Source organism: Anabrus simplex, chromosome 6 (assembly GCF_040414725.1).
Source record: "Anabrus simplex isolate iqAnaSimp1 chromosome 6, ASM4041472v1, whole genome shotgun sequence".
Classification (NCBI taxonomy): Eukaryota; Metazoa; Arthropoda; class Insecta; order Orthoptera; family Tettigoniidae; genus Anabrus; species Anabrus simplex.
This window is the reverse complement of record NC_090270.1, coordinates 188,545,319-188,571,895: the sequence shown is the minus strand read 5'-3', so window position 1 is coordinate 188,571,895 and position 26,577 is coordinate 188,545,319. Positions and strand designations below refer to the sequence as shown.

The 26,577-nt window shown below is 39.5% G+C and overlaps 1 protein-coding gene across 1 annotated transcript; it reads right to left on the bottom strand.

Moving 5' to 3' along the window:
• Positions 1–26,577, bottom strand: mRpL47 (mitochondrial ribosomal protein L47). The gene is made up of 6 exons (XM_067150108.2): positions 26,243–26,577; positions 12,835–13,008; positions 7,195–7,291; positions 6,984–7,101; positions 6,736–6,895; positions 1–395 (listed from the first exon to the last, which is right to left on the bottom strand). Exons 1-6 carry the CDS (start codon positions 26,323–26,325, stop codon positions 248–250), a joined length of 780 nt encoding a protein of 259 aa, XP_067006209.1. The 5' UTR covers positions 26,326–26,577; the 3' UTR covers positions 1–247.

Sequence of the window (26,577 nt, the reverse complement as noted above, 5' to 3'; positions counted from 1 at the left end):
AGTCCACCTACTACACTTGAATTCTGTTTATTACAAACTTTATTTCTTTGAACTTCTGTAAACTTCTTAAAACAGACATTGAAAAATAATCTGTTCATTCACTTCATTTTCAGAAAAAAGAAAAAAAATATTGTGAGCTGATATTTACTAACATGTATCAATGCAAACTCCTAATACAGTTTAAAGAGATTTTAACACCAAAGAATACTTCAACCTACTGTCTCTAAAGATTCTGAAGATTAGAATATTAGGCAGTATTGTATTCATGGTGGCCCCGTGACTTCTTGTAAAGCCTAGCTTTTTGTATATTCACATCAGGATACTTTTCCTCCAAAAGACTAGCTTCAAGATGAGGGAATCGTTTGATGAGCTGCAAGACGTGATTGTGGTTCCGACTATTAACAGAAAGAAAACAAGCATGCGTAAGTATTTGCACATCAATTACCATTTCACATCAAAAGACAGGAAAGAAGAAGATAAAAAATACTGCAGTAAGTTTCAAAAATGAAACAAACATACTCACAAACTGATAACCAGTATCTGAAAGAACAGGCAATTGTCAAGTGACTGGAATGGTAAAGGAACACAGGATAAAACAAGAAGGATTTTTCAAATTCTACCTGCAACATATTACTTTATTTTAGCATACGGCTTTCAGTACCAGGAGTGTTTGAGGACATGTTCTTCAATATTCACGATACAGCAAACGCCCATGGACAACAAGCCTGGCTGGGTGTGGGACGATGATGATAATAAGGTGGGGAGAGGGTGAAACCCGGTATTGGCAACGTAGCCTGCTCCTGACTAATAACACCAAGGCTTAACATCACCATCCGATGGACGAATTGACATCAACAGTGTCATATGCTCTCACTCCACATGAACACTGCGGAAAAGTTTGGAACTGAATCCAGGCTTTTGGGCGACTAACATTCTGATGGTGAACACTTTTTCCACCAAAGGAACTTGAACCAGCTAACCAGTGGGTGAGAGCAGTAGAATAACACCCACGGTACCTCCTGCTTATTGTAAAGAGGCAATTGAAAGGGGCCCTAGGGGCTCTTAACTTGGGAGTGTGGGTTGGCGACAACAGGGCCCTTAACTGAGTCCTGGCATTGTTTCTACTTACTTGTGCCAGGCTCCTCACTTTTATCTATTCTATCCGACCTCCCTTGGTCAACTCTTGTTCTTTTCCGACCCCGACGGTATTAGGTATCGAGGTCTAGGGTTTCTTCCATTTTCACGCCCTTCGTGGCCCTCATCTTTCTTTGGCCGATATCTTCTTTTTTCAAAGTGTCGGACTCCTTCAATTTTTCTCTCTGATTAGTGTTAATAGGGGATGGTTGCTTAGTTGTACTTCCTCTTAAAACAATAATCACCATCACAGTGTCAGATAACAGAGACTTGACGCCTTAATAATCATTCCACACCATGCCTACAAACTCAACTGTGGTCTCATGCAATTTCTTCATGTCTACATTTCGGCCTCTATTCGTGAGGACTATTTCTTAAATTACCGCTATCTGTTTCCCCATCTGCTTTACAGTAATTTATTCTTGCTTTCCGTCACCAAACTTTGAGGATAAACTTCACTGAAATCGTCCTCTCACAAGAGACTGTCCTAGGTCCTAGCACATCAACACCTCACTTATCTTCTTTCATTAATTAAAAATCTCACTCCTCATCTGAGTTGAGAACCCAGTAGCCACTTCAATCCTAATTTACAAGACCAAGCACAATAATTTCTGCCATGCTACTCAACACCTCCAGAAACTGAACCCACTTTGTGTTGATGTTTTTTTTTTTTTGCTAGTGACTTTACGTCACACCGACACAGGCAGGTCTTATGCGATGATGTGATAGGAAAGGGCTAGGAGTGGGAAGGAAGCAGCCATGGCCTTAATTAATGTACAGCTCCAGCATTTGCCTGGTGTGAAAATGGGAAACCACGGAAAACCATCTTCAGGACTGCCGAAAGTGGGATTCGAACCCACTATCTCCCAGATGCAAGCTCACAGCTGCACGCCCCTAACTGCATAACCAACTTGCCCGGTATTGATGCTCTTTAAGCCAGTATTCTACTCCCACCATGCCCAGCATATATTGCCATGTTCAGCATCAAGTCACCAATCCTACTTCATCTTTGACAGATGTCTTCTCCAAAACCAACCCTACTAATCTCCAGTCTTTCCTTATATCTTCCACCACTGTTCTGAAACTCTCTTCTCAACACCTAACTGACCATGAAACATGTGTCCTCTCTCAACTTTTGTCACTGTAACAAAATTGCACAATTAAAAATTCTCACTGATGTCGGGAGACCAGATATTCAGAGACAAAGAACAGGACGTCATCATAAATATGATCTAGCAGCGAACATTATCGCCAATTTTTCTCGTTCCTTTAAACGATACCAAGCGTAAAAGGCATACAACGAATTGTACATTATTACTCACTACAGCATGATAAAACTTAAAAACACTCTGATTTTTAGATGTTATAAAAAAGGAAGAAATGTGTTCCAATAACAAGTACCGTTACCTACGTTATACTCAAAGCCGTGCAAGAGCTGTTGTCACAATGCCAGTACACAACTACACTGCTCCAAACTGCTCTTCCCGGCGTGAAAGTAATGATTGCAACGACAACCAGAAATGGGAGTGTTTATATTTGAAGCTGTAACCATCTTAAATTAAATATTCGTTATTTCTAGTTCCCTTTCATTCGTTTAAAACATTAATAATTACATATACAACATTCTGCAAAAGAAATTAAACCATTTAAAATGCAAAAATATTTTGCAGTATTTTCGCAGGATATTTTATAAAAAGCAGGATATTTATACAATTTTTGAGCCTCTTTGAGGACTGCAGGATAGGGTGTTAAAAAAAGGAGTATCTTGCGAAAAGCAGGACATCTGGTCACCCTACACTGATGCCTATTGCTTCATAAGGAAACTCCACAGTCATTTACAGTACAAAAACTGTCATTCATCACTGTATGACAATGAACCACCTTTCACTTGCTAAAAAGTCCATGTAGTATTGAATCTCAATGGCTTCAATGTAAACACCCTCTTCAAATAAGAGTCTTTTGTTTTCCTCCTAACCACTCTTACTCCAGATTCCTGTATTTTCCTCCTATTCAAAACAATCTGACTATGCACAGGCTCCACTCCTTGGAAGACTACAAAATAATCCAGACATCGCCCTTACCGTTAATGATCCACTACAGTCATCATGAACCACCAGCACTACAGTTTGAGAGAGAACCTACAACAACTCCTGGACAAAACTTCTTTTGTATCTCTCAAAATCATAAAATCAACTTAGCCACATACATCATACTCCTCAGACCATAAAAGGGTCTATCCAACACTTCCATCAGTCTCCTCATCCCAGATCAGCCCCATATTCCCAAAATTATAAATGCTTCTGGATATCCCTAAGGGGGCTGTCACACTGGATCGATCGAACGACTGCGATCAACCAACTAAGAAAACAAACCTACAGAGGGCAGTGGCACCATTCACACAGCATCGATCGTCAGTGATCAACTACGCTGGTCAGAAAAGGATGCACGTTACATTCAAGTCCTAAGACCCCACGGTGTGAAACAGTACAATCAGCACAAGGGGGGAGTTGACTTGCTGGACACAGTACAGGGAAAATATGCTATGAGAAGCCAAACAAACAAACAAACAAATGGACAATACGAGTGATCCACCATTTCATGGATTTTGCCTTGGCAGCGGCATGGATAGAATACAGACAAGATAGTCTACGAAGTGGTTTTAAGAGGAAAGACATTCTGACTTACTTCGATTTCAAACTGGACATTGCAGAAAAAGTTATTTACTTTCACAAGGACAACGAAGGGGATGAAGAAGAGATCGAAGACAGTGAAGATGATGCCAAAGAGCATGGAAAACATAAAAGGCCAAGAACACCCCAGTTATTACTTTCACCACGCAACAGGTTTGAAAACGCTCTGCATATGCCGGAAATTATGAGGGACAAACAGAAGAACCGGTCCAGATGTAGACTTCCCGGCCACAATGCAATGTTTCTTTTTGTGTTTATTCCTGAACAGGAATTGCTTTCTTGCTTTCCACAGGAGATAGAATTGTACAGAACATGGGATTTTCCCAGACAATTTGATATTCCTTCTTAGCATTCTCAGTGAATTCAATTTTATTTTTGTAAACTTGTGTTCATTCAACAAGACTGCTAACTTTGAGGTTTTTTTAAATTTTAAAATTCCAATGTAATGAATAATATTTAAAAAATCTTTATTAACATTTTATATAGCTATTTAGTATTAAGAAAAGGTCTAATAACCCTAAAATATAAAAATAAAACATTCTAATGAAAATTTATTTACCATTCAGTTCAGGATATTTAGTCTCCATAATGTCCTGATGTATCACGGGTGATACATACCCTCCTGACTTTGTTAAGGAATGAAATTATTTTTTGTCAAATTTATAGTCCTACTGAACATCCATAGAGACAAAAAAAGTGAAATTTGATTATTTTTGCTGATCAGATGTAGCTCAGGATGCTAGAGGATAAATTGGCCCCCTTTTTTTCATGAACATTTTAAGAAAAGAATAATCATTAGGACATATTCTCTATGGATAATTATACAAGTGTTTCCTTGATAACTGCTGTTAAGTATTTTGTTTTTAATATTGTCAATCTCCTTATGTTAATTTTAAGGGCACTTCCTCTATAGCATTGATACTTTGTCATTACATGAATTTTTCATCTAAACAGTGTTATGTGGCTGAAGATGTTAATAATATATAAAACATGTACCACTTTTAACCAATAAGTTGCCTTAAGCAATTTAGTGTATCGACAAGGTGAAAAAAATACTTAGTTGTGAATATTCTGTCATGTCGATGCCTACGTTTAATGATGAAGCTCCCAAGAGAAGAAAGCCCTTTGGACACGGTACTCCACTAAGGAGTCAAGCCCGGGAAGTTGTTTGCAATGTTAGGGAGTATTTCGAGAAGGAGAAAGATAACGGCGTGCCTCTCTTGCCTGTTGCCAAAGCAGTTCATAGAACAGCTGATGCGACCAAAATTAAGAGGAGCACAGTTATAAGCATAGGAAAGGAGTAGTACTCTGCTGAGGACCAGACAGCGGGGCCGTCCAAACTCGAAATTCCAGGGAAGAAGAGGAATAAGCCTAAATCGGTAATGGAATTAGACTCTTTTCAATAAGATGCGATTCGTCGGCATATTTACGCCTATTACCGTAGGAAAGAATATCCTACTCTTGAGAAATCGCATTGTTCTCTTGAAAACAGTGAACTTTTCAGTGGGAGCAAATCTTCTCTTAGAAAAGTAGTAAAAAATCTGGGTTTTAGGTACAAGAAGTTTAACGTGCGAAGCGTGCTGATGGAGAGAAGCAATACTGTGAGGCAGTGCAGGTTTCTGAAAGAGATTATTGATGAGAATTTTGATTCTATTGTATGGTTGGACGAAACTTGGGTTAATGCTTCTCATTCCCAGAGCAAGGAGATGGACAGATGATTAAGTAGAGGGCACTATGCCAGTACCTGTTGGGAAGGGGGGGTAGAATTATAGTGATTCACGCCGGTACTTTGCAAGGTTTTGTGCCAAATTACTTGTATGTGTTCCGATCTAAGAAAACCGGAGATTACCACGAAGAAATGAATAGTGGCACATTCTAGAAATGGTTTGAGGAAAGCCTACTGAGCAACTTGCTTGAAAAGAGCATTATAATCGTGGACAATGCCCCCTACCACTCCATCATTCTTGACAAAGCACCAACAATGGTGGCTAGAAAGATTGAGTTGTGGTTGAAGGAGCACAATATTTCAGTTCACAATGACATGCATCTTGTGAAACAAAACAAGCCCCAGTGCCCAGTTTATGTGGTGGATAAAATAGCCACGAGGCATGGTGATCAAGTAGTTTACCTTCTATCATACCATTGCCATTTTAACACCATACAACTGATTTGGACTAAAGTGAAGGGTTATGTAGCCGAGAATAACCGATTCTTCACAGTTTCGGAAGTTGAAAGACTTATTTTCAAAGCCGTAGGCCATATAAGTGCGGAGGACTGGAGCAACGTTGTGAGACACACGAAATCTGAGATGATTAAAGCTTGGGAGAAAGAAAGTCTCACAGACGATTATGTTGAAGACTTCATTATCTCTTCAGGGTCAGGTGAGAGTGAAACCTCAACTGATGATGACAATGCCGATAGTGACTCAGAAATGAGTGGTGTGTTCCCTTTGTAGGATTATTTCCTTCCTTAGGGAAAATTGAATCTAACAGCAACGAAAGCTCCTCTACATGGTGAGTAGAAATTTTATTTTCCCACGTTTTATATGTTCGAGCATTGACATATTTTTATCTTGTAACCTTATCCTAAATGTGTTATGTATTATCATTCATCTTATGTGAATTATGTATGTTGCTACAAAGAATAATTGATTATGGACATATTCCAGTATATACATTCCCGTTCGTGTTGTGTTGTGTATCGTAAATCAGCTGTTTGTATTCGTAGGAGTTTGGCACCACCACCTGACTTTCAGTTAACTGTCAAGTCGAAAATCATAAAAACGGAACTATAATGTATTTATCAACCAAATCTATATCAGCTGCTGGTTGGAAGACTTAGTACAAATATAATCCAAAAGGATTGTGATTATAATCAGTTCCGAGAGAAAATGTACAACCAAAATACATACTTGATTTCTTTCCGTTTTGCCACAGACAGCTTCTCTCTATGTAATTTCAGGAACTTCCTAACAGCACTTCCTTGAAAGATCCCTGAGTGATGAACATGCCACCGAGTGTTCATAAACTTTGGTAAAGTATGTTCCCTCATCCTGTAGAAATACCTAAAACCTGTAACAATAAATTCATATATGAATTAGTTTTTCATAGTTTCAACCTAAATTTTATGATAAAAGTATTGGAACTGGCTTTAACTCACCAAGAGGACTTCTTGTTATCATAGCTGGACGCTCTCCCGACTCTCCAGTTTCCAACTCAAAGTAGGCTCTGTTACGCTCTCTCACTACTGTTTCTAAATTTTCCATGCTTAAGTTCACCTGAAATAGTATCACAGCTTCTGAATATTGTTTGATGTGCACCAAGACTTCATGTTAAAAGTCACACCTACATTACTGAACAATAGAAATTACTTTGTCGATTCTCTCTGGGTTAGGAAACAGCTTCACTTGTTCCTTTGCCTCATGCTCCATTGTCATTAACATATTCCTCTCTTTTAACAGTACATACCTGCAATGAGATTTAAAAAAAACCACTTGTAATTCTACAAGCTAGAAGACATCCTACATTATAGGAGTAGCAGGTTTGTTACAAAAAACATTTTAGAGGGTTTGAAGAATCCTACATTTATTGTTCAAAATCTTTTATTTTGAAATAATTTCTCACTTTGAGACAGTAACCAAATGGTTATTGGAATTTAAGAAATTCAATGAAGAGATTATTAGAGAAATGCCTAACTAAGGAGATCTCTCACTACCGATGTTATCATGAGAATACTCAAGAAGTTAAAATTAGCACATTCTATGATTTTACTCCATGTTCCTTGTTTCCCCAGATAATCAAGTCTTCTGCAAACATCACTGCTTATCATTCCTCTCCCCCCCCCCCCCCAAATAAAAAATTATTCTTCTGCTACCATTTTCATTATATCATCCATTACCATGATTAATAATAAGGGGAACAGTGTGCTGCCTTGTTTCAAGCTACTTTTCTGCTCCAGACAATCTACTCTTTCTCCTCCTACTTCACACAACTCACGCTCGCTTGGTACAGTTCCTTCACTCAATTTACAGTTTACCTCATGATGCCTTTGGTCTCTAGTGCGTCCCATACCAAGCTTCTATTCACACCATCATATGCCTTCTCTACATCTAAAAAAAGTCATCAGCAGATCCTTCCCATATTCATAACGATGCTCTTGTAGCTGCCTTACAGAAAACAAAGTCCACTGTTGATCTCCCAGGTCTCTATTTCTTTTCTTTAGGATCTTTTCAAGCACTTTTGTGCAGTGAGACATCAGGGTGACTGACTCCCCTGTAATTTCTGCACTCCTTTCTATTCCCATTTTTGAAAATGGGTATGATTATTCCCTCCCTTCAGTTTTTGTAGTTCCTCCCTCCTTCCCCACAACCTTCATACCTTGATACAGGAAACTACCACATTAACAAGGATAACCTGAAACTCCAAGTAGCAAAAATCAACTTTTTACTCACCATGATCCAGAAGACAAGGAGAGGCAAAATTAGAAATTTTAAAAAATTAGAGAAGAGGTGGGAATAGTAGACATTTTATATAAAAGGTCCAGAAGGCTAGATTGAAGGGTTGCCCAAGTAAAAAGGATGATACCAACAGGACTGCAAAAAGGGAATATGAAAGAAAAGTAAAGGGAAAAAGACCAGTGGGTAGACTAGATCTAGAGAAAAATGGACATTTAATGAAGAAGGATGTAGAAGAGAGAGGACAAGAGTGTGGGAGAGGGTTGTGAACAGACAGAGATGGAGGGGGCTCGTACACCATACGTGGACAGCAGGAGTTGGTCAACAATAACAATGACACCTGAAATGCATCTCTCGGGTGTCACATTTTGATGATGTACACGAAGATCTCTTGGTGTCCAAAATCTCCCATCATGAGTTTGCAACATAACAGCATAACTCTTCACGCAGAAATAATCTTGCAGAATGGGCTAACATTTAATGTACTTTGATATTAGTGAAATGAGCAAGATGGGTAGGCCTATATGTGATTTTCCTTTCCTCTTGCAAACCAAAAATTTGCACTAGATATCTATGGTGTCCTCGCTCTGAACTTGCTTAGTATGCCTCATTTTTGGAGCCATCATCGATTTTTATGGTTTCCCTAAAACCACTTAAACCTATGGTGTTGCTATTTGAGGATCCAACCAGCCATTGGGCTGATGACCTGACAATATTTATGGTGTGCAGAAGCTGAAGAGACGGGAGGGAACTATTATTACAGAAGAATTATTGTAGAAAGTGTTAATATGCCAAGCTTATTATAAAGGTCCGTCTCAGCAGTGTAATGGTTACTGTTATTAGCTGCCGTCCTGACGGACCTGGATTCAATTCCCAATACTGCCAGAAATTTAAGAATGGCAGGACGGATGGTATGTAGTTAGAATGGTACATGCAGCTCACCTCCATCGGGGGGTACACCTAAAAAAGAGCTGCACCACCTCGGGATGAGAAAACAAGCTTTTTATTTTATTTTATTATAAAGCACTCCTCTAAATCCATTTCTAAATGTTTTGTCTGTAACAGGCAATAAAACAGTTAATTTGGAATACAGAGGAATGTCGATTCTCAATCTTTTAGGACCAGAAAAAAAAAGTACTATACAGGAAAATGGAAAACCTGGGAATGAATTAAAACCAACAATTGGGCTAGACATTGTAATAATTAAATATGTATAATTATAATCTTGCAAAAATACCTCAACCAAACCAAACTACACCAAGCGACCACTGCTCAGCCCAAAGGCCTGCAGATTATGACGTGACGTATGGTCAGTGTTGAAAGTTAGAAACTTCATTGTGTTCTGTATTGAACTGGGATTACTGTAAAATGAAAATATTATTGGTCCACCTTTTCAATACAATGAATATTTATTGATATGAGTATATATCACATGTCGTTTAAAGAAGATTGGTACTAGTTTCAACATTCATTGCGCGTCATCATCAGCCAATGAATCAACTGAGCAAAACATAACTTATCAAACAACAATATAAAACACATGATAGCACCTACAAGACAAATGTTAAATTATAACTAGTTAAAATATAAAACACATGACAGCGTATGACCATCTAAAACACATGACAGCACCTATAATGTCACTGTTAGATTATAACAAGTTAAAATGATGAGGTGCGTCTGACCATAAAGTATAAAATTTGAGAAGATATCCCAGTTGTTGAGTCTTGATACATAAGAGAATAGCCCAGCTTGAGGTGCATACATCATAAGGTAACATGTGTTATCAGTGGGAAGAATAAACCTTGTTCTCTTAAGTTGTGGTAATTAGCAGGCTTAATTCCATTCCATTCCATTCTAAGAAAGTAACTACTGTATATTAAAAGAATATATTACACAAATTTTTAACCACCTACCAGTAACCTTCTCCTGGGCAAAGGATGAGCAGAATTACAAAGGCAGTGTAGTCAACAGTTAATACAGTACAGTAATTAACTAGCATGGACTTTGTTGTTTTTTAGGTAAGTACAGTAAATCGATTGAGATTGAAGTACTCTATAAATTAATAATCTGCATTTGTGTAACATTTACCTCCTTTTCCCGGGAAATTTTATATGTACCTGTACAAGTTGTTTCCCACGATTTACACTTTCCCCCCTTTTACACCAGTATTCCTTGGTCCCTTGAAAAGTTTAAAAGAGGGGTAATACTGTAATATAATCAAAAAGAATGCTTTCCCAAAGCTTACATGCAATGCATGTCAAACTGACCGGCCTGTAATTTTCAGCTTTCCTTTATACACAGGGGCTACTATAGCAACTCTCCATTCATTTGGTATAGCTCCTTCATGCAAACAAATAAGTACCGGTACTTCAGATATGGTACTACATCCCAACCTATTGTCTTCACTATGGCAGTGAAAAATGCTTAGCAACCTTCACCACGCAAAGGAAGTGCTGCCCTCTGTGAAGTAGCAAATGGCTTATGGACTTAATTTGCTGTGGTAGTGGATAAATCAAAGCCTTGTTAGTCCCAGATTGCATTAATCCCAAAACTGACCACTGGTAGATTTGGTCCATTTTGGTTGTGAACCAGTAATGATTTGCCAGTATGTCGGGACACCATACATATCTATGATACCAGGTCATCTTAGCATCTTGATATGCTGTGGTGTAGGTTAAAGAAAACTCAAAAATGTTATATGGTGTTAAGTTTAACCCTATTTATGAAATGAGGTCAAGAATTCCGTTAGCTCCCATTTAATTTTTTCAACAGACATCTTTATACATGGTTGTTGCTGCAGCCATGGTACTCCATTGCCGAATGAAATGAGGACTGGAGTGGTCTACACTAACTTCAAGTGTTAATTCCTAGGTTTCGACTTCTCCAAGAGTGGTACGATCTTTCACTGTATTTGCTTGAATATAATCTAGTTATCGAAATGCATTATGTATAACTGGATTCATGGATGATATCTTTTAACATTTTTAGTTATTCTGATTTCATTTGAACGGCTACTACTCATTGAACTGGATGAGAGTCCTCTGCCAGATGTTACCAGAATTCGAAGTCGAGATGGACTGAGTGAGAGCATGGATGGACAACAGCATCACTGCACCGCCGATGGACTTTTTTTTTCTTTTTACAATATCATAATCCAATTTGTTGTTACTTGCATATTTGTCAATTTACTTGAATATAATTATGTAGTTTTTAGGGAAATACATTTATATTAACACAGAAGTGTATCCATTGGCATTTAAGATATTTTGAGGTGTATAATTTTATCATTGGAGTAAGCTTGTTTAATTTACATGGAGTATATCTGTATTTGAATATGTTATTATATTATGACAGAAGCTATTGCACTTGTTGTTTAATGCCAAATAAATGATTCAATGAATAAAGCTCGATGATCTACACAACAGAATATCGGGTAGAAATTCAGTAAAAGATTTGAAATGTTACAAATCTTATGTGGAATACCTTATAGAGGAGAGCTGTGTTCACTGCGACAGCCAGGGACCCCACCCACCTGTCCCCAGAAGTACATTTACTTTCATAACTTAATATAATTTTATCACACGCCATTATTCATTGCTCAAGTGCACTGTAGCATTTCCATTAGCTGAGATACAATCAGATATGACGTCATTCCCAGCAATCAATTGAAATGCATTCCATTACCAACCCTTGCACCATAAAAACACAACTAAATGTAATTTATAACGAAACAATGTACAATATAGAACAACAATAATTTTATATTGAACTTACCTTAATGTAGGTAGGACAGAGCAAGCCTGCAGCCTTAAAAAAATTCGGGCACGCTTGTGTCAGCGAGAAAGTTGGTCTTGAACAGGAACTCCACCAAGTAGCCGGCAAAGTGAGCTTTCTTTCTCCCGCAGCCAGGAATGGAGTAGGACCCGTGTTTTGGATGCCTTCACCACCTGTTCTCTATATGTTGTGTGTTTACTGGCAGTCTGTTCCTTGGCACTCATCAATGAATTAAATGGAGTGATTGACATGAAGGTGCACAAATCCTTCATCTTCCAGGCAGTTGTACACCTTCCAGCAATCAAACATAATCATTGTGCCTGTCAATACCCACTGTTTAATCACTGTGAACAACATCTCATCAAGACCCTACCTACCTAGAACAAATTATTCCTTTGTTCCACGCAACAAACGGCTATGTCAGTGTCAGCCTTTTGCCACTATCCAACATAGAATGCGCGGCTGTCGCTGTACAGAATTCTAGAGGCCTAACAGCCGCTTTGTGGCCCTAACGTGGGAGCTTACGCCCCCAGACTTCCTTTGCTCAGTCACCGTCCAAACAATCCGCTGGTTCGTAAGTTCAAAACTAGCGAAGCCATACCTAACAATGTACGACTAATTCTTAAGGTCAAGAATTGTCAGCCCTGCGCACCACACGATCACGACCATCACAAGAAGTCAGCAAGGAAAAAACAAATGACAGTGCAATCGCACCTAAATGTCTGCGCTGAAAAACTGCTGCATTACCTGAAATTTTGCCAAATATAATAATATACTTACCACAACTTGTGTAAATCTAAATTACTTTTGATCCGAAGTTCTTCTTTCTTCCAGGCTCTACCAGATTTTACTTCAGAAGCACCCCAATTATCACTCTTGTCAAAAAACTCCATTAAATTCTGTTTCAAAGAAGATGAGTGGAATTGGTTTGTACTGCACATGGATAAAATATACCTGAAACATTGGACACAATCAATAACTCATTGATCACAGTTTCTTAAATTACTTTTGGGGTAATAATCTGTGTTTAATTATTTAATTATTGTATACAGAGTGGTCAACACTGAGCAAAGTGGCTAACACGCTACCACTATGGAGCCAAGCTCTGCATTCGGGAGACAAGTGGGTTGAAAGCCTACCATCAGCTTTTCTGAAAGTGGTTCTCAGTGATTTCCAATTCTCACTTCCCGGCAAATGCCAGAGCAGTTCCCATGCATAGGCCATAGCTGATTCCTTCCACCTCCTTACCAGTTTCATTCAGCAGTTCCCATGCATAGGCCATAGCTGATTCCTTCCACCTCTTTACCAGTTTCATTCAGCAGTTCCCATGCATAGGCCATAGCTGATTCCTTCCACCTCCTTACGAAGTATCATTCAACAGTTCCCATGCATAGGCCATAGCTGATTCCTTCCACCTCCTCACCAGTTTCATTCAGCAGTTCCCATGCATAGGCCATAGCCAATTCCTTCCACCTCCTTAGCAGTTTCATTCAGCAGTTCCCATGCATAGGCCATAGCTGATTCCTTACACCTCCTTACAAAGTTTCATTCAGCAGTTCCCATGCATAGGCCATAGCTGATCCCTTCCACCTCCTTAGCAGTTTCATTCAGCAGTTCCCATGCATAGGCCATAGCTGATTCCTTCCACCTCCTCACCAGTTTCATTCAGCAGTTCCCATGCATAGGCCATAGCTGATTCCTTCCACCTCCTCACCAGTTTCATTCAGCAGTTCCCATGCATAGGCCATAGCTGATTCCTTCCACCTCCTTACAAAGTTTCATTCAGCAGTTCCCATGCATAGGCCATAGCTGATTCCTTCCACCTCCTCACCAGTTTCATTCAGCAGTTCCCATGCATAGGCCATAGCCGATTCCTTCCACCTCCTTACAAAGTTTCATTCAGCAGTTCCCATGCATAGGCCATAGCTGATTCCTTACACCTCCTTAAAAAGTTTTATTCAGCAGTTCCCATGCATAGGCCATAGCTGATCCCTTCCACCTCCTTACCAGTTTCATTCAACAGTTCCCATGCATAGGCCATAGCTGATTCCTTCCAGCTCCTTACCAGTTTTATTCAGCATCATTCCTTCAATCTTCATTAGCTCCTCATTGACAACAGGAAAGGCATCCAGCCATAAGAACATGCCAAACAATTTCATCTCCCCTCATCCTCAACCCTATACCAGGAAACACGACTAAGGGGTAGACATACATACAGAGTGGTCCACCAGCCCTTAAAAATGTATGCAACCAATCTAACATTGATAGTCTTTAAAGTCAACATTATGTACATGTGATAGCAATGTAAAACGAGCCAACCTTGCACAAAAGAACGTATTTTTTTACAATTTGCTTTATGTCCAACCAACACAAATAGGTCTCGTGGCGACGATGGGATAGGAAAGAGCTAGGAGTGGGAAGGAAGCGGCTGTGGCCTTAATTAAGGTACAACCCCAGCATTTGCCTGGTGTGAAAATGGGAAACCACGGAAAACGATATTCAGGGCTGCCGAAGGTGGGGTTAGAACCCACTATCTCCCAGATGCAACAGGACAAATTACTTTAAGTTAAATATTAAATAAGCCAAAACTGAAAAGAAAATGTTTTGCACTTTAATCAAATATATGCAATCTTTGCACCAAAAAGAAAGGACCAATCCACAAACATGCTGTTTATTACATGCTTTTACAATACATGCACCACTAATAGAAACTACGTCATAGGTTTCCCAAAATGATTTGTTGTGGTAGAATGCTAAATGAACTCTTTAAAAAGTTAATCAGAGATATGGCAAGGAAAATAAAGGCCAGGGAGGAATAAACATGCATTAGGAAGGCATTTCTTGTGAGCAGAGCGTTCATTACTATGAATGAATCGATAAAGTACCAGTCATCTCTGAGAACTGAAAATGGGTCCAGGTTCTAAATCCCACTCTGCAAATATTATTTAAGATACTGTCGATTCTTGCTAATTCGAACCTCGATAATTCAAATTCTCGATAATTAGAACTGGTTGTTCATTCCTTTCAAAAACCTTGATAAATCAAAAAACTCTGTGTTTTGGTACACTCGTTGATTCAAAGTGATTATCATGACTGATTGCCAGTGGCCATCTTTCATGCAGCTATTCAAATAGCTTCGTCATTCAATTTTTGGAGACCCCATTATTTACTCAATAATACATATGTAATCAGTTGTAAAAATGAATTCAAAGCAGTATGAGCGTTTGATGCTCACAGAAAAGAACCAAGTTATTGAGGCTGTGGAAAGTGGAGTGAAAAAACAAAAAAGGGTATAATGAACACTTTCAAGACTCTATCGTCCACACTGTCGACAATCCTGAAGCAGAAAGATCACATTGCTGAAAATGCATCATATGGAGGGAAGAAGCGAACTCAGCAGGGTGATTTCATGCGTCTTGAAGAATGATATTGTTTTTAAGAAAATCTGTGAATGAAGTTTGAGCCCTGATGACACAGTTTGTTCAGTATAGAAAGATCAACTAAGGAGCCTACTGGCAAATTATGATCTGCTCGATATGTTCAATACTGACAAGATGGGACATTTTTCAACCGTCTCTCTCACTGACCAAATACTGACTTTTAAAGACAAAAAGTCCATAGGGGAAAACATAGCAAAGAAAGAGTAACCTGTTGCTTGCAGTGAACATGAATGGATCTCAGAAACAAAAACCTCTTTTGATAGGGAAAGCTGCTAACCCTGTATGTTTCAAGGGTATCAAATCATTTCCTATGCCTTATACCTCCAAGGCGTGGATGACAACAGTAGCTGAGTGGCTATTGAGCCTGGACAAAGACATGAAAACACAGAATAATGAATAATGTGAAACTTGTATTTGTCCCTTTTAACACAACTTCAAAATTATAGACGATGGTGTTGGATAGCCTTGAAGATGGTCAGAGAGCCAACAAAACAGTGATGACCACGACCGATAAAAGTACGGAAGAATGTCACTCCAACAACAATTTTGAACAGTTTCAAGAAATTCAGATTCATGAAGGAGTCACAGAATCAACTGGATTCAGGTGTGTACAATGCGTGGAAACTTCCTCCTCACTCAGGAGACTTTCAACGATTTCATCCATTTTGATGATCATGTGGAAGTTTTCGGTGCTCTGACTGATGCTGGAATTTTGGCTGTTCCAAGCAAGAAGAAGAAGAACCGATTTTGTCTGTGACTCCAGGAGTGGCAATATCATCATTGGAAAAGTTGCAAAAATACATCCTTAGAATGGAAGTAGACGATGTATTCTTGACCAAGTCCACTGGAGGTCAATGAAGCAGAAAAAGATTAATTTCTTTGCAAAGTAAAATGTTAGTTTTCTTATATAATTTTGGAAATTTGTAATGTACATTATTTTTTACTACAGCAGATCATGTACATTCGCATTTTTACATTTGTCTACATTCTACCTTGAAAATTCAAACTTTTATTCCTGAGATCCCTTGAAGACAACTAGGCTTATATTAACAATTTCATTTTACCTACATATGGCACAGCATCTCTTTCGAAACAAAAATACAAAAGTTTATTAAAACCCTGCAGTGGTCGCGCGGCATTTGACAAGGGACCCTCAAGAATGTAATAATAATAATGTTATTTGCTTTATGTCCCACTAACTACTTTTTATGGTTTTCGGAGATGCCAAAGTGCCGGAATTTAGTCCTGTAGGAGTTTTACGTGCCAGTAAATCTACCGACACAAGGCTGACGTATTTGAGCACCTTCAAATACCACCGGACTGAGCCAGGATCAAACCTGCCAAGTTGGGGTCAGAAGGCCAGCGCCTCAACCGTCTGAGCCACTCAGCCCAACCCTCAAGAATGTGAGATTGCAGGTGTTATGTCTAGTAATGAGCATTTGAAAGTGGTGCAGTAACAATTGAGACAGGAAACAATATTAGCTGTTAATGACACACCATGTGCATAGCAGGGCGACAGCAAATGAGTGTCTGGGCAGTGCAGAGATCAACCTTCTATGGAATGTACATGTTATACTTCATAAAATGGACTAATAATGTAGTCCAATGGTGTTTTCCGTAGTTCCTAAGTTGGCAGCCTTGAGCAGTGTGCAGTCTCATCTTTCAAGAGAAACAAACACAAGGCAGTCATACTGCACCTAGATACCTGCACTGCAAGTGGTGACTGGTAGTGTTAATGTTGGGCAGCACATAGTAAAATTTTGATGATAATGATGCTTGTTGTTTCAAGGGGCCTAACATCTTGGTCATCGGCCCCTAATGATACAAAATGAGACAAAATGCAATGACAATTTAAAAGTCCAAAATTCATCCAATGACTAGAATTCAAAACGTAATGATGAAGAATGAAAGGATAAATATTAGTTTAAAACAATCAGCGGAGCCAACTCACCATACTGAAAGTTAAAAATAATTCCAAAATTGATCCAGTGATTAGAATTCAAAAAGACGACGATGAACAATGATTATTGCACCGGGGGCATACCTTCTCTGACAAGTTAAACTGTGTGCCTTCTATAAGGCCATCTAGATAATCTACCTTGAACTGATGTAGTGCAAGATAGTTTGGTTCTAAACTTTAGATGTCTCTACCATCGGTCTAATGCCCCCTCGGGCGGGATCAACGATAATTCATTCCTAAGGGAAAATTGAGTTTTACCATTTTAGTTTTTGAAGACTGGTTTCTTCATGTATCAAAGTTGTCAACACTTCTGCTGGTTCCTTCTTCAATAGCAATCAGCCCAGTGTTCTCCCTACGACCTTTTTAATGGGCGCACCGCCCTGCTGTTTTCACAGACCGCCCGGCTAACATAACCTAGATATGAGCTTGTCACATAATATTAATACATATTTCAGTCATTCGGTGTTCCAAATTAAAATGCAAATAGTGTTTTTTCCTATTTGCTTTACGTCGCGCCGACACAGATAGGTCTTATGTCGACGACGGGACAGGAAAGGGCTAGTAGTGAGAAGGAATCGGCCGTGGCCTTAATTGAGGTACAGCCCGGCATTTGCCTGGTGTGAAAATGGGAAACCACGGAAAACCATCTTCAGGGCTGCCGACAGTGGGGTTCGAACCCACTATCTTCCAAATACTGAAAATGCAAATAGTATAAAATTGTTTATTCAAATTATAAACCTACGTTATTGTCCTCATAATTACATCAGAAATCAAATGTTCATCTTGGTTGAATGTTCAGCTTGATTATGACGGAGTGGTGTGTGTGAGCGGGGTCTGTATTAGCATCGAATCGCATGCGGGTACTCGATTCCCGCCGAGGGCACAAACCAAGTAGTAAGCCCCGGTGGTATACGATTGTGAATGAACAGTAGAACACTAGTCGTTCAAAATACTCCGTTATGATTTAATTTGAGATAACACTAAATTGCGTAGTTTAATTTTGGCATTGATATTAATAATTCCTTGAGGGAACTAAATCGAAATGTTATCATATTCATTTTGTATTTGTACGTAGTATTCCCCGCCCGGCTACTTATTCCTGCAACCCAGCTGACGAAATTTTCTGGGGAGAACACTGCAGCCTATCACAATTTTGTAAATATTTTCACTAGCCAATTAAAATCGGGGATGTGTACAGGAATCCAGCCTATCAGTAAAGAGTTCTGGAATCTTCCCCTCAAAAATACTATAAAAGCTTGGCGTGTTAGGGCCACACTGTCTTCTTCTTGCTCCAGTTTATTGAGTGTGGCATGTTCTAACAGAGGCGGGAGCCGCGGGCGACGTTCGGAAGGCCCAGAAAGCAAGGTAATGGCAGAATTTTTATAAGCATGTGATAGCTCCTGCAGATAGCTTGAGAGGAAGGTTTCAAACCTCTTTTATTTCATGTCAATTTGTAAATGTGGTGGTTTAAATGTAGAATTTTCGGCCAGTCTGAGGACTCTGTTCTATTCCCTACTGGGAAATATGTAATGTAAGGGAACAAAGAATGATTACCCTCGGGTTGATTCCCATTCAGCTTGGTATGGGGTGACTAAAGTTTCTAAACCTTTAAAATTCTTAAATCTCTTTTGGTATTTAATGTTTCTCATTTAGTCACCCTGCTGTAGAATAGGCCTAGCCTCTGTATCATTGGGCCATAAGCCTGCTTAGGGTTTTAAGTTTTTCTATAAGGAGTGGAAGTGTTTTGCCTCCTTTGCATTTTGTTTATGGCCAGTTACAACCAACCTTTTCTTTTTACATTAAGGCCATTTAGCATGGGCTCTCTTGCCCCTGTAAATTGATTGTGGTTTGTACAAAAGAGTCTAGTGTGAAGTTCCCTTGAGGGACAGAAAGTTATAAACTGTTGAGCAATAGACAAGTCCACCTAGAGGCTACCTTGTGTAAATTATTTAATTAAGAACAACCGACAGGCTGGAAGTGCACAATTAGAAAGTGATGCCTCTGCAAGGCAGGAAGATGATATAGGGCCTAGTTGGAGCGCAGACCCCCCCCCCCCCCCCCCTTGTTGTGTGAAGGATAGGAGCAAATAGTGCTTTTGTAAATTTGGCACCTGCCAAGAGCAATTCAGCTCTTTTCTGTGTAAATTAGCATTTGTAATTCTCTCACGTTTTGTACCTGATTTTTTGGACTTTAAGTCATTGTTGTTGAAGCTGATGAGCTCAAATTGTTATTCTTCTTTCAGATTTTAAATTTATCAATTTTAAATTAGAAAAAAAAAAAGAAAAGAAATAAAATTTCAAAATATGTTGTGTTGAGTTATGCTCTAGTTAATTCCTTGTTCACTCATTCACCCCACAGAAACGGTGTTTAGACGATGTTTGCGATTAAACAATGCCTAAGTATGGATGCCGCATTGCAGAGACTTATTTATCACTTAGACACTGTCTACAATTGCCAATTACAATTTATATTGATGATGTGTTTATACGTTACCTTTATGTTATAGCAAAGGCCTAGGAGTGGGAAGGAAGCAGCCATGGCCTTAATTAAGATACAACCCCATCAGTTGCCTGGTGTGAAAATGGGCTGCCAACAGTGGGGTTCGAATCCACTATCTCCCGGATGCAAGCCCCTAACCGCACGGTTAACTCACCCGGTATGTAAGTCAGTTGGAATGAGAAAGATACATTCACTATCAGTGTATAGATAACACACTGAATGCACTTATTAGATAAATTTGACTGCAGAAACTGGTCTACAGAAACATTTTGTTTTGATAGCCACTCAGATTATGCTCTATTTATTCAAAGTTAATATCATTAGAAGAATCAATTCAACACAAGTTCTAAATTCTAGATATCCTTTTGCAATTACCAGATTACTTCCACACTTGGTGGTGGCTATGAGTTTTGCTTCTTAAAAGAATACCAGAGCTATTTTCCCATTCCTAGCACTGCAAACATTTCTTCTTCATGCACATTTTGAAAATTTACTTCAAAGCAATAGCAATTTTATGTACAGTAGTCTTGTCACAAGGTCCCTACAAGGGAAAGATGCTGGAATTTTCTCCTCAAATAATTCATTATTTAATTAAATACTGTAATAAAAATAATTAATGTTTGTTTTGTTTAATGCCTGTTTGATTAATAACATCACTCATCATCACATCCCACACATCTACATAAGATCAGAAAAGTTGTGTAGCCATCAAACATTGCACGATAGATAAAATGGCATATGACTTTTAGTGCTGGAAAATCCCAGGACGGGTTCGGCTTGCCACGTGCAGGTCTTTTGACTTGACACCTGTAGGCGACCTGCGCGTCATGATGAGGATGAAATTATGATGAAGACAACACATACACCCAGCCCCCATGCCACTGAAATTAACCAATGATGGTTCAAATTCCCAACCCTGCTGGGAATCGAACCCGATTCGATAGGTAACATATCATTAGAGAATTACTATCTTCTGTTTGTTCAATTTTAATAAAAGGAAGAATATCCAACATTAGGTCTCAATCTTTGAAGGAAGGGCTACTATCCAATCGCGGTTAACAAATAACTTTCACAATTGGTGTTCGTGGTAGTGATTATTGTTCTGAGGGAAAGCACAACTATATAACCATTTTCCCACTAAGAGGGGGGCCAGGTTGAGTGACTCAGACAGTTAAGGTGCTGGCTTTCTGAGTCGAAGTTGGCAGATTCGATCCTAGCGCAATCCGGTGATATGTGAAGTTGTTCAAATAAGTCAGATACATATTTGTAGATATACCAGCAAGTAAAATAACTCTAGCACCTCACCATCTCCAAAAACTGTAAAAGTAGTTGGTGGGATGTAAACATGATTATTATTATTATTATTATTATTATTATTATTATTAGATGAAACCAGTCTACTGAAACATCTATTTAACTACTTTTGGAAACTATGGGAAAGGTTTTAGTTCCACCTAATCAATACCAAATTGCTTTACGAACTACTCTATTATATACATATTTGTACAAATATCATCCAACATCAATACGGAACATGAAACTAATCTACTTTGCTACTTTTGGAAATGTAAAACAAAAAATAATTGTTTCAAAGAAGTCCAAATGATTTAGAAGAGTTGAATATTACAATGCAACAAATTGCAAATATAGAAAAGGATTCTGAAGAACAAACTTATAAGACTTAAACTAAAAACTTGGCAACAAAAACAATATGTTATATCTGATGACGAAAGGGCAGCCAGGTCAGAAAGAATGAAGAGGTTTTGGGATAGGAGGAAGATGATGAAAGCTAAATTCTCAGTCAATTCTTTGAAGGCTTGTATGTATATGGTTTGATTTAAGTGCTCCATTGTGGGTGTAAAATATGTAATTATTATTATTATTATTGTTGTTGTTATTATTATTATTATTATTATTATTACAGTTGGGGGAGATCTCAGGGGAATTTACAATTAATACTAGTGTGAGAGACCCTCCGTGGCTCAGGTGGCAGCACGTCAGCCTCTCACCGCTGGATACTGTGGTTCAAATGCCAGTCACTCCATGTGTGATTTGTGCTGGACAAAGCGAAGGCGGGACAGGTTTTTCTCCGGTTACTCCGGTTTTCCCTATCATCTTTAATTCCAGCAACATTCTCCATTCTCATTTCATAGCATCTATCAGTCATTAATAAATCACTTTGGTAGTGGCGACCCCATCGTACTAATAGCCTATATATGCTTTATTCATTACACCCCTGGCCCAGTCAATGACTGGAAAACATGTTGTAGGTTTTCATTTTCACTAGTGTGAGACATGGGGATGGATTGCCCGAAATTATTTTTAACTGTATCTTGGAAAGGGTAATGAGAGTAGATCTATGCGAAGAAAAGCTAAAAGGAGGAAGAATCCACCCTGATATATCTTGCAAAGGCTAATGAGAGTAGGCCTATGCGAAAAGCTAAAAGGAGGAAGAATCCACCCTGATATAAGGATAGGGTTGAAACTTAAAGTAGGTATAAACTGTTTGGCCTTTGCTGACGATATTGCAATCCTTTCTGAGAATATACAAATAACACTTATCCAGGTAAACTTTTTGAAAGGAACTGCAGAGAAAGTTGGACTTCAGATATCTTTTGCGAAGACCAAATTTATGACTAATGTTTGAAATACCCCTACAGTGTCAATAACAGATTATGAAAAGATGACAGGGTAGAAAAGTTTTAAGTTCATGGAGACAGTAATTAAAATTAATGATCTAGAAAAAGAAGCAAATACATCAAGAACAAGGAAATTGGAACAAGCGTACCAACTGACCAAGGATACCGATGATAATAATAATAAGAGATTAACGGCAGCTAATGGCCATCAATTATAGTGAAAATGAAAGTCCTTACAAGACTCCTGTCTCCTATTTCACCACTCAGCATGATATTCACATTTCTGTCCACATAGTAGGCTGGCTCGTAGAAGGCTTTGGTTTTACACACTCGGAAGTGAAATCCATGCCCTAAGAAATGAGTTACCACTTGTCAAAGATCATAGTCGGACACTTTCCAGTCTGACGATATCATGGCTTCAGTTGCATAGAATTCAAACAACATTTATTTCTTCTTAGCTTGTAGCTCTGTTAGTAAGTCTCGGTAGGCGGCTGTGGATGACAGGCGCATCTGTAGTCTTATCCTCTATATATGAGGATTCCCAGGTAATTCATAAGTTAGTCTTGATGGGGCGTATCATCGCGACAAACCAAAATCTTTCTTTTAAGTTTTTTTTTTTTTTTTTGTGAGACAGGACCAAATGATTTGTATCCTATAGGTGGCGATGGGACTTATTTCACTAAAGAAGACCTTCATAGCCGTGTCAATTGATAGTCTTTGTAGCTGTTGAATATTGCTCATCGCTATTATTGCTGCTGTCGCGCTCTTTATTGCATGTTTTGTAAAGGAGCTTCCGGAGGTCTGTAAGGTTACACCGAGATAGTTGAAATCATTAACAATTTTTAGGGAGACCTGTTCATATGACAGTAGCGGATCTGTGACAGCAACTCTACCACACCTTCTGAATATCATGTGAACTGTTTTGTCCATGTTTAACTGAAATTTGTTTCTTTCTGCACAGGATACCAACAGATCCCAGAATTTCTCTAAGTCTTCTAAATTGGAAGAGCCAAGGGCTATGTCATCTGCGTAAGTACACTGCTGTTTGTAGAAAGTGAAACACCAAGATCGAGAGCTGTGATCACAATGCAATTTATTCCACATATTAGGGACATGACAAGACAAATGGTTACAATTACAGAACTGTACATGCACGGTGACCGTGGAAATTCAGTGCGGCGTAGCGCCACCACGCGCTGGAATCAGAGCCGCTAGACGTCGTGGCATGGAATCAAAGAGCGCCTGAATATGCTGCTGGTAAATACTCTGCCACGCGGTTTGTAGGCAGTGGCTGCAGGAGGACCTGAAAGAACAAGATGCCGACCGACCATATCCCCGACATGTTCAATGGGTGACATATCAGGTGAACGGGCAGGCCAGGGAAGCAGTGGTATCCGTCGTTCTTCGAAGAAGGCTCGCACATTCCTCGCCACATGCGGCTGGGCATTGTCCTGCTGGAATATGGTGTCTGGAACGGCCTGCAAGAGGGGCAGTGCCTCGGGCTGTAAAACCTCCCTGATGTAGCGGTAGCTATTCAGTTTGCCCTCAAGACATAGGAGGCGAGATCGCATGTTATAGGCAATTGCGCCCCAAACCATCACACTTGGCGTTTGTCCAATATGCCGCTCAACAATATAGTCTGTCCGATGGCGTTCGCCACAGTGGCATCTAACGCGTATGCGGCCATCACTGTAGGACAAGTTGAAGCGGGGCTCGTCAGAAAACACTACATTTTGCCACTCAGCACGCCAGTGTCGGTGTTCACGTGCCCATTGCAGTCTACGGCGTTGGTGGTTGCTGGTCAATGGAAGCTGGCGCAATGGCATGCGTGCCACCAGTCTGGCCCTCAGAAGATGGCATCAAACCGTCGATGCAAACATCCCCACACCCATTGCAGTGCTCCAACGTCGAGCCAACACAGTGGACGAAGCTGTCCTGACCGTTACAGCCAAGCGGACAAGATGGCGGTCACCTCGCGCTGTGGTCACATTGTGTCGTCCAGTACTCTGTCGGTGCTGTGTACGGCCCTCTTCTCTCCACTGGTTCCACTGTTGAAGCAGCGTATCCTGTACGAACCGCAATGTCACGGAACGACAGACCCATCTCCTGGAGCCCTATCATTCTGCCCTGTTCGAACACACTCACATGCTGATGTTCCCTCCTGTGATGTCGGCGAGGCATAGTGGCCCTTAGGTACATGTTTCCACTTTGTATGAGGCCTCCGTACTGACTAAGCGTTGCGTAACACTGCCCTGGCTGGTCACACACAGAAGGGCACTGCTGGGCCTACGTGCACGCCATCACTCTGCAATTTAAAACACTTATTATGGTTCCACTGTTCTACACGTCCTCTGATTTTGGCGTGTTTCAGACCATTGCTTCTCAGAGTTTCAATTTCTACAAACAGCAGTGTATGTATGCCTAGAGAGATAATAATAATAATAATAATAATAATAATAATAATAATAATAATAATAATAATAATAATAATAATAATAATAATGAAAATCCACAGCATGTTTCCAGTCATTCGACCGGATCAGGAATGGAATGAATGAAGCCCCCATCTAGCAGCGAAGATAAGAACTGTGCCGGCTGCCGAAGCCTGTCGCACTCCTCTGGAGCATAGAAATGAAATAGTAATGGAGAGTGTTGCTGGAATTAAAGATGATAGGGAAAACCGGAGTACCTGGAGAAAAACCTGTCCAGCCTCTGCTTTGTCCAGCACAAATCTCACATGGAGTGACCAGGATTTGAACCACGGAACCCAGCTGTGAGAGGCCGGCGCGCTGCCGCCTGAGTCACGCAGGCTCAATAATAATAATAATAATAATAATAATAATAATAATAATAATCTCTCAATCAATTCCTAAATCAGGCACAACACCACAGTAATTAAACCAGAATGTCTCTATGCTACAGAGTGAGAGAAATCTGGGGTAAATTCAAAACTGGAAATGGAGAGTTCAGACACAGGAAGAATGAAGGCCTCTACAGAAAGAGGAGAGTTTTCTTTGGTCACATAATGAGAATAGATAATGCCAGACTCACAAAACAAACTTTTAATCATGTTTACAAGAGAAAGGACGGCAATCAAAGGATGCAAAGTATAAAGAGGGATATGCCAGAGATGGTAAAATTTAATATAACTTATGCCAAAACAACTTTTCCGAGAATTTCAAGAGAAAGACAGAGAGGAGTAAAAAACACTGCAAAACAATGAAAAACTATTGGAAAGAAAGAAAGAAAGCAGGAAACAAACAGAAATGAATGCAGTGGGTTATTTTACGAGGTAATAAGATGGCCAAAATCGGGGAGAGAAGAATTACACTTGTTACTTAAAGGGGAAGAACAGCAAGCATATCGTCGCTGCCGGGACAAATTATCTTAGAACTTTGGCCGGTAAGGTCCAGTCATGTAAGGTGCAATACTGTGTGCCTACTGTCCAGGCATTCTCGCTCTTCATAACGTATGTGCTGCGGGTCAGTATATCTCCAAAAATATTAACACATAGGAGGTTTTGTCCCGGCAACGACGATATTACCCCAATGCAAACATGATACTACCAATCACCTGATAACACAAGAAATAACATTATGTACGTAAGTACTCTCTTATATTTTGAGGTTAGAACATGCCGTTGTACCTACTTTGTATTAACTGCTGCATGACCTGACTTTCTTTGAAACAGCGGTTCGCATAATGATGAAATGACCCTTTTAATCAAAATCATCTTCGTTAAGTTTCAAGCAACGCAGAGCCGCGTGACATCAAGTGGAATATGGCAAAAGCAAAAGCTACAGTGCTACACTGTTGTTGTTGTTGTTGTTGTTGTTGTTATTGTTGGAGAAGTTATGGGCTCGATTATTTCACCCAGTCACAAAATGTATAATCGTGAAATAGCACTGATGATGCACTACCACACGCGATTATACAGTATACACGACGAAGGGCGCGAGAACAGAGTTGAACACCTTTTCTAGTC

Coding starts and splice junctions, on each gene's coding strand:
- mRpL47 (XM_067150108.2), bottom strand. CDS start 26,325: ATGATTTTGATTAAAAGGGTCATTTCATCATTATGCGAACCGCTGTTT. Junction 13,009..26,242: donor CATGCAGCAGTTAATACAAA/GTAGGTACAACG, acceptor CCAATGTTTCAG/GTATATTTTATCCATGTGCA. Junction 7,292..12,834: donor TTAGATTTACACAAGTTGTG/GTAAGTATATTA, acceptor ATCTCATTGCAG/GTATGTACTGTTAAAAGAGA.